This window comes from Orbicella faveolata, unplaced genomic scaffold, assembly GCF_042242905.1.
Source record: "Orbicella faveolata isolate gen_17 unplaced genomic scaffold, um_ofav_v1 contig_46, whole genome shotgun sequence".
Taxonomy (NCBI): domain Eukaryota; kingdom Metazoa; phylum Cnidaria; class Anthozoa; order Scleractinia; family Merulinidae; genus Orbicella; species Orbicella faveolata.
The window spans coordinates 1740687-1754158 of NW_028301576.1; the positions used below are offsets into that span (position 1 = coordinate 1740687).

The 13472-nt window shown below is 38.8% G+C and overlaps 2 protein-coding genes and 1 pseudogene across 6 annotated transcripts in view; 1 reads left to right on the forward strand and 2 right to left on the reverse strand.

The window, feature by feature from the left end:
* The first annotated feature begins 592 nt into the window (after window positions 1-592).
* LOC110056416 (myb-related protein A-like) overlaps window positions 593-13472 on the forward strand; it is a 30157-nt gene continuing 17277 nt past the window's right edge. For 2 of the 5 annotated variants that reach the window (XM_089278611.1, XM_089278614.1), the window contains exons 1-2: window positions 1275-1601; window positions 1783-1873. In XM_089278611.1, coding sequence (XP_089134737.1) covers window positions 1564-1601; window positions 1783-1873 — 129 coding nt within the window. In that variant the 5' untranslated portion in view covers window positions 1275-1563. Of the gene's footprint in view, window positions 726-1270; window positions 1602-1782; window positions 1874-13472 lie in introns of those variants that run through there. The other 3 variants (XM_089278612.1, XM_089278613.1, XM_089278610.1) reach the window with 3 other exon arrangements.
* LOC110041600 (uncharacterized) lies at window positions 3834-7309 on the reverse strand. The gene has a single exon (XM_089278609.1). The coding sequence runs from the start codon at window positions 7034-7036 to the stop codon at window positions 3989-3991; it is 3048 nt and encodes a 1015-aa protein (XP_089134735.1). The 5' UTR covers window positions 7037-7309; the 3' UTR covers window positions 3834-3988.
* LOC149097889 (uncharacterized) lies at window positions 10194-11554 on the reverse strand (annotated as a pseudogene).

The following is a 13472-nucleotide window of genomic DNA, read 5'->3' on the forward strand; positions in this document are numbered from 1 at the left end:
TCAAGTGTTTTTTCAGTTTTAGTGGCTTGTTTTATCTTAAAAAATAGATATGCGATCAATATTTCACTAGGAATGTCCAGTATTCTGCACACAAAGCCCACCATCTCAAGAGCTGCAGACGGTCGCAACTCATGCTCATTTGCAACAAATTATATCACATATTATGAGGCTAGCTCACTTAATGCGACCTCTACTTATATGTGAAAATGAATTGTGTAGCTTCTTTAGAGCACGTGTCAATTCAATGAAAAAAAAAGATAAACAATGTTAACACGAGCAAGCCCTAGATCGCACTAAAAAGAACTATGGATTGGACGACTTCGAGCAAGTATTTCCGAATCTTGAGCAGCGTGATTATTCCAGGAAAGTTTCCACATTTTATATGAAATAATTTAATCCATATTTCAGATTTTGTGGGACGATTTGCGGCCTTGCTGTCAAGAACTCGTCAAGAACTTCATATTACAAAATTTCAGCGAAGAAAAGGCCCCAAAGGAATTGACGTACATTTGAACTCGCTTCGACCAATCAAAATAAAGCGATTTATCCGTACTAACCAATCAGAACAAAGCAGTCGTGGCGGTCTATTTGAAGCGTGAATCACTCAAACCGCATCTCGATTTACAACAATAAAAGAAGGTCTACGAATATCGGGGTTCCTTCTAGGTTTTTGGCTCAGGATTTCCACGGATTTCCTCGAGGATGGCTAATGCCTACTTCTTTCGGTAAGGATTTCTTGCTCTTCTAGATATTTGATCACGAGTTCCACTGCTTTGGTCAGTGAAGATCAAAATACTTGCGATGAATCACGTCGCGGTTTCCGCGCCATTTTTGAAAATAAGAAAAGTCGAGATGAGAAGACAAAGCAAAGCATTTATCTGGATCAAGCGTTAAACCAGGCTCACGATTTCTTAGAGGAAGGTTTCTATACCATAACTGTGGCTGCGAACGTGTCGAAAACATTCCGATGAAACAATTTTTCACCCATGATTTGTCCTGCAGCTTACAGTGTTTATGTACTCGTGGTTTGTCAGATAGCTGTTTTGCACAATCGTCGATAAAATACAGCAAAACTTACAATCGTAAGCATTTCTAGTAGCTGTTTACTTGATGTCGCTGTCTCCGAGCTATAAGTTTGGTGTTTTCATCAGAAAGGATTAAAATCATAAATTATACTAATTTAGCAAAGGGACTTTGCTTGCGCGATCGATGCGGCCTCGTTTCGAATGTGCGCTGTCATAAAGCGACTTTTGTTTGCATTTATTTGGAGATCTAAACCTATTCTCTTGTATTTTTCAACTGCTGTAGAATCAGAAAGTTCCATTTTCACACTTTTGCTGTGAAAATGCATGGAATGGTGAAAAAATAAGTTTATTATTTTACGTCTTGAAGTGAACATCCGGGCTTTACGCGTGCTGTAACACGTGCATATTCTTTTTGATTCGCTGTGCGTCTTTCACAGCGTCTGAGTTACTTACGCACGGTGGCTCGTCTTTCTCCGCTGAATATTGACAAATCTATTTCGTGAGGTACAGAGAATGCCTAAAGGCTCCTTATGTAAGAATGTTGCTTCTTCTTAAAGCTGCAGAATCAGTAGCACGGTAAGTGGGAACCGAAAAGAAACCCTTGCGTGTATTGGACAAATTTTTTTTGCGGTGCGCAAATTGCGATGCCCCGATCAGGGGTCATTTTGTATTTGCAATCGCTCGACGGTTATGTGAACAAGGATGGTTTAGATTACATCAGTTTGTCGGCTAATGTATTTCTTTTTCATGAATGTAGTGGCTATAGTGTTCCTGTTGAAGAGGAATCGTCGCAAAGGACCCATCGTCGGAAGAAGAAAGTCAACAAGGGAAGATGGACGAAAGATGAGGTTCGTATGAACATTTGCAAACAGCGCTGCCACACGTAGATATTTTATCGTTTTCGGCACCTCGGTTTAAATAATGGATAAAGGTATCCCTAAAACCTTCAATTCGATGGAAAATATGTGGCGTTGAAGTAATTTCTTTCGCATTTTGTTTACTTTGTTATTGCATGGAACCGATGGAAGTTGTCAGGGGTTCTTGAAGCATAGCACGAACTGGCCAACGTTATTCATTTATAACAGTTTGTTTTGGCGACGATTGTTAATTTTGTTTTTGCTCATATTTCTCGTATTTGGCTTTGTGAAGAAGTTAACGCAATGTTTATCGGTTTCTGTAAGCATATTGGGTGAGATAAGTGCAAGTTCGGGGCGTTCTTATCGCAGACCGTTTTGAACAAAGCGTTTGCTTTTGTGTAACCAAGCGTGTAGTAAGCTTCATTTTAAATCTCGAATGTCCGTTGAAAAGGATCGTATTACTGCATGAAATATGGTCTCGTAGAAGCCGTGCTTTTCGTCGCAGTCGTACTTTGGGACTGTTGCGTCGTTCCTCCCGAGTTTTGTTTCATCGTTGTGGGTCGCTTTCTCCTGGAGATTGCACGTTCTCGAAGGAATTGCCAATTCGGGGAAAATGAAAGAAGTACACAATTCTTAATTAAAGCAAATTTATGTGTATGAAACGGAATAAAGCAAATGAGCTTCATGCCGAATGCGTCCTGAGGGTGTAACTCAAACAGATCGATAGATATAATGTTCTAGCTATGCATGCAGCGAAATGTCCTCTGCTGCAAGACATGGTGCGGTTTAAAACGGTGTATTTTGTGTCGAGAAAGAGTTACGCTTGCTCGTAGCCAGCCCGGTCGGCTTCTTCACATGTATGCCAATATTTCTCTTTTTAACACCAATTTAAATAACCGTTGTGTCGGCTAGCCGCGTCCATCTTGATTGCGCAGTCATTTAGAGTCGTCAGTGTTCAAAACGTGCATTGGGCTTTATTATAAATTTGCTCACATTTAGGTGTCACAACTATGTTGCCAGGCAATTTGTACACTGTCACTTTAACAATAAAATAAATCTTAGACCTCATATTTAGGCCGATTGTACATATTGTGTACTTGGCGATTGCATATTTTGCATAAAAAGAGATAAAAGTGTATATATTGTATGTTTTATTGCAAACTGGTCAAATGTTAATCTGATCTTTTGTTGTGTGTATTTTTAACATTTAAAAGCTGCTCAATAAAAAGTCTTGTGTGTCCAGTCTGAAGAAAGCAAGTTGGCTTGCAAGTGCATGTTGAAGGAAGCAAGTTAGCTGCCAAGTTAGCTTGCAAGTGCTAATTTTTGCCTGGGGCTTGGTTAATTATGCATTCCTTGGCTTTTGGTCTGCATCACTTATTAAATGTATTTAAGAAATAGAAAACATGTGGGCAATTCCATGTGAGAATGTGAAAAATCCAGATTTTTAAAAAGTGGTTGGACTTAAAATCATACCCTGTACTATGTTGTTGACAAGTTATAGTACATAGAAAAATAAGTTTCAGTTTGCTTGTGATAGCAACACATTCAGGGGGGGTCTCCAAAGTAAGTGTTTATTTTTTAATACTAAACAATAGGTGAGAGACAAATTTTTAACTTGCTATATAAAACTTGGAAATGATTTGTGTCTACAAACAGTTATATCAGAAGAAATACCTCAAAGGAGTTAATACATAAAAAATATAAATTTCACCCTGAACTTTTTTTAAAAAATAGTTATTAACAAAGTAAATTTTGTTACGGACGTTACGTAACGTCCGTAACGTTTACACAATCTTTTTCCATTCTTAAAATAACTATTTAAAAGATTTCAAAGATATTTCTGCCACAAAGCTAAATATTCTTTAGAAACACTTTGGTAAAAAGCAGTCCCTGAAAAACTGCAACATTTTCCAAATAATGGTAACAAAACTTTGTTACGGACGTAACGTTACGGACGTTACAATTCTTGAAGCTTACATTTGAAAAAGTCTCAAGAACCCAAACATTACACTCAAAGACAATTTGTCTTTTTAAACATTAACTTGTTCCACCTAACATCAATGGAATTAGTATTCTGGTTAAACAGTTATTTCTCTTGATAGTTTTTCAAACTTTCTTGTGTTTCCTTATAACTTTGAAAAGTTTTTCCACGGCAGGCAGCTCCGGAATTTCAAAAGGCCCACTGATAAATTGGGGAACAGTTACTGGATCAGAAAAAATGTTTGAAAAGTGGACTGTGTCCACGTCATCTCGTCTAGGCCAATGGAAAGTACTGGCACTATTTCTGTGCAGGAACTTGAATTCTACAAAACTGCCACTTTTCTTCATTACTCTCCCAAAATAATAGGTTTTGACGTAATCAACTGCATAGTATTCCCCTGGTTGAATAGTTGGTGGTGGAATTGGGCAAAGGCTTTTCTGGTGCAACTCTTGGATCATCAGTTGCCTGTATGCCAGAACCTCAGTTTTAGGGATCATCACAGATCTTGTAGCCACACATCTTGCATATAGGCAACTGAAAATTCCACAGTCATAGGTATTATTCTGTTCTGGAATCTCACCAGGCTTGTTTGAATAGAAAGACCACTGGCTGACATCAGTCGACCGGTCAGCTTTCAAAAGAAGTGACACCATCATTTCCACTCGCTTTAAGACAGTTGGCTTAACAAACTGACCTGGCAAGCTGTCGAGCACTATGATACACATTTCCTGAGGAAACATCACTCCAAGGAACCAATGTTCACCCTCAGTATCATTGCAGGGAAAGAAAACTGCATCTTGTTTGAAAAGGTCATCTTTGTCTGTCAGAGGATCTTTCAGGGTCTGCCTTTGCACCAGCTTTTCAAATTCTTCCCATCGAAAAATTTCCACTTTAACACCCTTTTGAGCACTTTCAGCCTTGACTAGCTGTAGATATGCATCAACAATAAAATTTGTAACCCACTTTGATTCATCTTCTACAGCTTTTCCTTCGAGCTCTTTCAAGTCCCTTATGTCAATTAAGGGATCACCCTTAAAGTCAATGGCTTCACTAATAATTAGCCCTGCCATTAGACTGCTGAATGGAGGAATTTGGAATTCAGTGCAGTGGTCATTAAGAATTGCCCTGATGTGGTCAGGCAAGCCTTGCTGTATCTGAATAATAATTTCCTCTTCATCAGTCATAGGTGTGTCAGCTGGTAATGTAGCATATGTGCACAATGGCGTGTCATCTTCATCATCAGCAACATCACCATCACTACCTCCATCGCCACTACTCTCTTCATCCTCACTGTCCCCACTGTTGTTACAGGAACCGTCACTGACTTCAGATCTGGTTATTTCATTGACTGAGTCACTACAGGTTTCTTCAGCATCATTTGATCGTTCAATCTCATGAAGAACAGATAGCTGACTTGAATAAAGGAGACAATGTACTTGACCATTCTCTGCTGGTGCTATGCAGTGGACCTTGCTAATTCCTGGGATAGCTGTGGCTTTTTGAAAGCATTTGTCCAGTACAAGACCACTGCCTAATTCATCAATATCCTTCTTAAGACATAGTTGAATGTTGATTGATTTGCAGAATTGTGCTGCAACGTTTGCAAAGGATTTTGCGTCCTGCACATTTGCCACTTTCCTCGTGGACACTGCAGTCCACACCATCCTTTTTACTGTTCCTCCCAAGCCATCAACCACTCCTTTGCCATGGGAAGTGGCAAAAAAGTGCCACTTTATTTTTAGTCCCTTTCTCTGAAGAGTATGGTAGAAGCCAGCCATGTACCTGTTTTTAAATTGGGAGGTGGGCCCATCAGAAAAGATGTCGACAACTTTAACCTGTGGAAAATTTTTCTTGACAAAATTGTTTACCACAATATCCATAAAAACAGTAACTGATTTCTTGTCATGGTCGAGGTCATCACTGACTATAACATGTGAACTGCACTTTGTGTTGTCATCCGAATCTTTAGTCCAAATTGCAACAGTAAAGAGTGTAACCTGTTGCTGACTCCAATGCGCTGCTTGAACTTCGTCTTGATGCTGACAGGTATAATTTTCAGCAAAATCAACTTGGACAACAGCTTCATCTGGTTGCATTTGAGCTGTGCGTTTTTCAAAAAATTCTGCTTGTTTCCTCTTTACAAAAACATGCTCCAAGAATGAAGGCATTTTACTTTGAAGAGAATGCAAGGCTTCTTCAACAGTTCCCTCTTTGGTGACTTTCTCCATCTTCTTCACCAGTTTGGGTTTGCCTTGTTTGGACTGAACTTGATGAGAAACTCTCTCCCATTGTTGCCACTGAACAATTTTATCCAGAGCAGCATCTTCCTTGACTGCATCAAGCCAGGCTGGACATGAACCACATTTGCTCATCATGCATTCTTCTTTATTGCTATCGCAGACAAAGTTATCAACAAATGCTGCAGAGTAGGAAGGAAAACTTTGGATTTCTTTTGTGAGGCATTCGCAGAGCAACTTCACGTTGTCATGATACTGGCAGAGACAAACCTGCCGTGGCATGAATGCTTGCAGCAGAACATTCTTTGGTCTAAGAGAGCAGAATTTGCTGAAGCCAATCTTTACCTGAGGGTTCTCTTTCTGAAACAGTCCAAAAGTCTCTTTCAGTGACCACATCAAGTGCCTCTTTTGTAGTTTCAACTTCTTCCCATTCTCTTTCATGATAACATAGTCTTTACGCCCTGGTGCTTGTCGAGAAATGGAATCTCGGTAGTAAAATTCTTGAACACAGTCTACTGTGGACTTGGCAATGCACTTGTTGCCAGTGGATTTCTGGTGTTCACTTGAAAGTGGAAGTCCATGTGACTTTGCAATCTTTTCGATTACAGCTTTTCGTTTCCTTGGGCTATTTGGTAGTAATGGTGAAACTTTGTGTACTGCTTTACCCAGTGCTTGTGGAGTTTTGTAAGCATAGCTTACAGGAGTGTCACCAGGATCTTGTACATGTGAGGCAGACAACTTTTTCTTAAGCCTGTGCAATCGCACTCTTTCCCTACACTTCTTTCTTTCAAGTTCAGCTTTTCTTGGATCAACAGCTTTCTTTCTACTTTCCCTTTTCCTAAGTCTGTCTTTCTCTTTATGTGCTGCATGCTTTTCTGCATTTTCTTTGATTTTTTTTCTGTGATTTCGGACTCTTTCTGCCACAGTTAAACGCATTTTTGGATATGTGAATTCTCAAAGAAAGCAGTGTTTTAGAGAAGGAATTAATTATATTCACTGGAGTCCAGTATATGTCTGTGGGCTCAGATAGTTTGCAAAGAGCATGCTCAAAGCTGAGTACATTATGTAAAATGAATGTAGTGTCCTTCATACTGTGTTGGGACATTTCACGCCTTTAACATAAAGTACCAACCAGTTTGATTTATAAAATGTTAAATACAAGCCTTTTTAAACTTATATGTCCAAAAAACTGTGGCCAACAATACAAAAAAGCTGATTCATTGTGTGCATTTTATAATAATTCACACAGTGTAACGTCCGTAACATTGGCTGTAACATCCGTAACGTTAAAGTTCACATAGCATTATATAATTGCGAAAGCCAGTTTAAATTAAATTAAGCTTTTTGGTTCACACAACTACTATACTTCAAATATTTGGAGCAGTTCATGCAATAAGCCCTGACACTTCACAGGAATTTTCCATTAATACCAGTGCTCTGGCTCATGTGGTTGTTTTTTATGTAACGTCCGTAACGGTGTGTTTTTTGCTCTATTTTAAAATATAGGCCAGTCAAGTGGAAAACTTTTATAACTCAATTAATGCGTCAGTAGGCACAAACATGATCAGCAATGTAACATTGGACAATCTCTTCCTATCCTTTGCCTGTGCTAGATTAAAGTTTCAAAAATGACTCTGAATGTAACGTCCGTAACTGTGGAAATGCCCATGTACCGTGTTTCTATTGAGTTTTAGTATAAATCTACCAGCGTTCTATCACGAATGCCGTTCTCTGATTGGCTACGCTACTCACTATCTATTCTGTAATAGATAGTGAAAGCAGTGTGCATGCACTTGTTAACAAAATGACGGCTGCTTCTTGGCAGTTTTGAAGTGTCTGTGAAGAGGATTTAGACAAGGTTTTGAACAACTAGTAGATTTATACTAAAACAATTAGATTATTCACTCTCGATTTCTATGCGTGATAGTTGATTCGGGCTGCGCCGTGATCAACTATCACGTGATAGAAATTGTGAGCTCATAATCTAATTGTTTAATAGAAACACAAGTGGAAGTTTGGGAGAACCAGAAATGCTGTGGGAACACAAGCTGCAGGCGAGTGTTTCCAAAGCTTTCTCGAGTTCTCCCAAACTTTCACGAGTGTTTCTTTAACTCGATAGAAACACAAAGAACATGTTTTCTATTTCTTTTAGAAAACACCGCAACAAAAAAAGGAAAACAACCTGTAAACTTTGATTATCAAAGTGTAAATTTTCTTTGCACGCATCATCATTACGTTAACAGCTCGTTAACAGCTCGAGTTATAGAAACATCTTTTTTCACCAATCAGTGCGCATATTTTCTTAAGGCTGTTTTCTAAATAGATATATCTATCCCAGACGGCTGTTGACAGGGTTAAAATTCAATAATGCCGGTTCCACTTTTGAAAATATCGATCACACAACACTATGTTGTTGGTTGTGCAACTGCTCAGGTCAAGAAGAACTTTTTTTTTGCGCCAGCCACTGGTCATGGCAGCGTTGGTTTTTTAGCGAGGCTGGAGATTCTTCCCAGTGAAAGGGAAATTGCCTTATGTTTTGACAGAAAATTTATTTGCTCAAAAGAAGCCATGAACTTGTTAGGAAAGATAGGAATGTTATGTAACAGACCTCCCATGCAATCTTACATTTACTGTTTGCAGAACAGAGCATGAAATAGTGAAGTAGAGTTTTGGAAAATGTTTCATGATTAATTTATATCCGCTTTGAGTGTTATGCAGGGTTTTCAAATTTAGCCGACACCCGGTGCAAATTACCAGCTACTTCAGGCATTTACCCTGGGTACTTTTCGTATTCCGATTTTATTAATACACAATTCTGTTTCATCAAGGTAATCGCAATCTGATCTTTTTGAGGAAATAAATAAATGTTAATGGATAAATCATATGTACATTTTGAACTTGTAAGCAAGAGCATTTTTTGGTAGAAAGTCTGTTCATGTGCAGAGGCTGTCATTTAAACGTGCATGTGTCTGCACAGCAGCAGATTTCTTCTCACATGCACAATTTTCCAAGATGAGGAGGAGGCAGCAAAGGATGCTGACTTTTCTTTCTACAGCTGAGAAGTCATAAAGACAAACGGGTAAAAACAATTTTAGGAATTAGAGTGAACAAATATTATGAGTTGTTCCAGTTCTGACAGCAACGATATAACAATAATTAATCCACTTACACTGAATTGACCACATTATCCATGGCTGTAGCCAGGTTGTAGCAAAAACTAAGACCCCCCGAAAGCCAAGGCCTGAAAACGAATACAGGCCATAATCGATGATATAATCAACCAAGCTTTACTGTGATCTCTGCCGTGTTAGCTACAATGTCTTTTTCTTGTAGTTTTCGTTTAACACTGGTTCAGCTGGGAAAAGTCCCATTATAGTACCATACTCAAAGATGAAGGCCATTTGAGAATCAACGGTGAACTTGACTTTTAGTCATGAAAAATGGATTTAATTGACATCAAACTAAGGTTAGGAATATTAAGAAGTCATTCTGTGAGAGATAAAACAACTGTTGTGAATTTTTACATCTTTCAAACATTAACTAAGCAGTAACAATTCAATTCAACCAGAAGTCACCATTGACAGCCAATTGACTACACTAAAATTGTTTGAATTATCCTGTGAAGTCCACAATCTTCTTCATTCATTAGTTATAAAATAAAAAAGGGGGGTGCCCATGCTCATTGAAGAGCAGTGAGGCATTGAAAATGTCCCATTTTAGCATTATTTAATGCTTATTACAAGAATGCATTCCAAGTTATTGTAAACTCTTTGTGAGCCCAGACTCATGAAAACACACCTCAAACTACAGTCAATACTTGTGTCGGACACAAATAAACTTTTTAAGTTTGATTTTGACAGACAGCTGAATCCTTGTTTAAAATATTAATATTGGAACCAAATTGCTTGCCACAGCTATCAAACTGCAAAATAGAAAGGACTACAGTTCAGCTGCTATTTTCCTTATTTATTCAATTGTCAACAATAGAAATCAGTAAAAATATTGAAGATGCAATACCAGGATTCATTATAAAAGAGGTAAAAAACGTTCTCTGGTAAAATTGTTTAAAGTTGTGAGCTTTCAACAGCCAGTCTGCTGTCTTTGATGGACAAAAATGAAATGATAAAATAGACCTAAAAGTGTTTGAATATAACAAGCAAATGGCATATATTAAATAGAATACATGAGAAAGAATGTGAGAATCCTACAAGTGTAAAATTAGTGTTTGTTTAAAAGAATGTCATATTGTCCCGGCAGAGGGCACGAATTGTTGTCGGCCTCAACCGTTTTCACTGTGTGCCAGGATTCCAGCATCTTTCTAATGCGGCTGTTGCCTTTGTCAATTATCTCAGCATTGGTAAAGTCGATGGTATGATCAAAGGTCCAGGCATGTTTTGCTACATTGGAGCCTTTAGCACATTGTTTAGTATTTCTGATATGTTCTTTTCACCTTGTACTAAACAATCTTTTTGTCTCGCGGATGTAACTCCAGGGACAAGACCCACAAGGGATTTTGTAAACAACATTGCACTGGTCGTCGACCCAAGGTCGAAACTTGGGAACAGGGAACTCTTGTTGTAGTGTTTTGATTGGTTTGTTGGTTACTCAAATATCATGACTTTTGAGAATTCTAGAAAGAGGCTCGGTAATACCTTTGATGTAGGGGAGGACCGCGAAGCTCTGAGTATTCGTTGGGTCAGCCCAACTGAAGAACATCCCAACTAGTTCTTCAGGTGAAGGTGTTGGAGAAGTCGAAGATTTCTTTCTTATGATATCAGCAGTGACTTTTTGTGGGTAGCCATAAGATTGTAACGCGGTGCTAATGTGATCAATTTCACGGGCTTTTCCAGCTTCCAAGTTTGGTAGTTTTAGGGCTCTATGTAAAGGTGTTGCTGCAGTGCTGATTTTGTGTTCTCTGTCATGATGTGAACGGAAATCAAGATATCTGTCCGTGTGCGTGGACTTCCGATAGACATCAATGTTGAGCCTCTCATTATTGCGAGAAATAAGGGTGTCGAGGAATGGCAGCTGACCATTAGATTCGTGCTCGATGATGAAGGAAATATGTGGGTCGATAGAGTTCAGTGAGTCATGAAAAGAAGTAACTGCATTCTTTTTGATGACACAAAAACTGTCACCTACGTAATGTTTCCAGATTTTGGGTGGAACCGGGGTTGAATCGATTGCTGTTTCTTCAATTTCCTCCATACATAAGTTGGACACTACAGGGCTGACAGGGCTACCCATGGCACAGCCGTGGATTTGTTTGTAGATGTCGTCATTGGAAATGAAATAATTGTTGGACAGCACAAGGTTTAGTAAACAAATTATGTCATCAATGTCTAGATTACTTCTGGAATGGAGAGAATAATCATCTAATTTCTTCCTGATGTAGTTACAGGCTTTTTCTACAGGAATAGCAGTGAATAAGGAAATCACATCGAAGGAGACCATGGTTTCATCATCTAAGATGTTGATGTTGATATTTAATATATGCCATTTGCTTGTTATCAAAAACTTTTAGGTCTATTTTATCATTTTGTTTTTGTCCGTCGAAGACAGCAGACTGGCTGTTGAAAGCTCACAACTTTAAACAATTTTACTAGAGAACGTTTTTTACCTCTTTTATAATAGAAATCAGATCAGTCTTTTCTCACGCAAAGCTAATGATTAATTGATGAAAATCACTGGAAAAAAATTTGGGGTGCCCGAGCTCGTTAGTGAGCTATAGCCATTTTTCAACTGACAGAACTCAATATCAAGGCAAATCTGCCATGTTTTCGATGTGCGTGTGCACAAGCGCACGCGAATGATGCCATGAATTATGCACAGTAAGGATGCTCAATGCAAATGTGAGGAATCACCTTAAATAACACAGCTATGGGTCTTAGTGCCTAAAAACCAAAGATTCCACCAAAGAAGCAAGTTTGTTTTCATATCGTTTATTGACAGTGTAACATTACAGACATTATGCAAATTTGGCAGTAAGCAACTCTATGTGAAGTGACAACAATCGCTTGTCACGCACGCGATGGATCATCGACTCAGTGATGACATGTTATGATGACAAAATACAGGTTCTGTGGACAAACTACTTTTACATTGCAGCTGCCATGTTGGTACCCCTCCAAAGGGTACATGGTGTCTCCATGCAAAGCCCAATAGAGTTGGGTGAAACACTTCTCCAAATAATGGCATTGCATTTGGGCAAATGAAAAACCATGCAGACTTAAATCTTGGTGAGGTTTATATATCAATTACCTACATGTATCATATCCTAGTTTCTGGACTATAGTTATTAATTGAGTGGTTGCAATTTTTATGCTAATATGTCTTAAGCTCTGTCTTCTATTTCCGATTCCTTGGCAGCAGAAAACGTTTGAAAAATATTCTTTGTATCGGAAGATTTTCTAGCGAACATCATTATGGTCAAAGTTATAGAGGCATGATCATCTAAAATCATTGTTCCAGATAAGTGGGGGGTCTCAGGTCAAAAACCCTACAAGGTGAAAATTTATAGTGATTTAGTGGGAGCAATGGAGATTGACCTGTTCAAATTCCTTGTTGACACCTAACCTTGAAAACTTATCTGGAACCCTGAAAATATGTCAGGAAAGTTTCTTGTGTTGTAGCCAATCAGAGATAAGAACTCTGGACAGACTCTGGACACCACAGACAGCAAATTGGTTTCCTTTGGTCACATAACAGCTTTAGTTGTCATCCTGTTTCAAAGTACAGTGGAACCCTGTCTTAGGGTCACCCTGTTAATATGGTGACCTCATTATTGTGGCCAGTCTTTTTTGTCCCCAGCCGGTGAAATGCCCACACATTTTGTAAAAAGAAAAACCCAGTAATGCCAACACCCTGTTAATGCAGCCACCCCATTAATACAGCCAACGGCCACATTCTGAACAACCTCATTCCCAGGGTCTCATCTTACCGCCCACTGGAGCAAGCGAAGAGAGACCCTGGTTGGTTCTGGTCACATGTCTCCCAGAATCTGGGAGATGACAATTACATTGTTGAAGGGATGGGCAGCCTAGTAGAAATTTGGTCTATACTTAACCCATGGGAATGCGGGATGTGTTGTCACCAAAGTAAACCAAGAACGATATGATGTTCTGCGGCAATATTCAGCGGTAATATTCTGCAAACACCAAGGAAAACTTATCCATCATCTGATAGTGGAAATCCGAGTTGCTGAAGGTTGTTTGGTTCAGTGAAGGACGTTACATATTGTAAAAATCTCCTCAAGAAGGTGAATGGAGAATTGCACACCTTGGCCGAGGCTGTGTATGGAAGATGTTTGACTTATCTTTACCTCAGAATGAAGTGTAGGTCTTATTACTGGCGATTAAATAATTTTAGAGAA

Bases quoted from the DNA above. Each gene is read 5' to 3' on its own strand.
- LOC110041600 (XM_089278609.1), bottom strand. From the start codon at position 7,036: ATGCGTTTAACTGTGGCAGAAAGAGTCCGAAATCACAGAAAAAAAATC.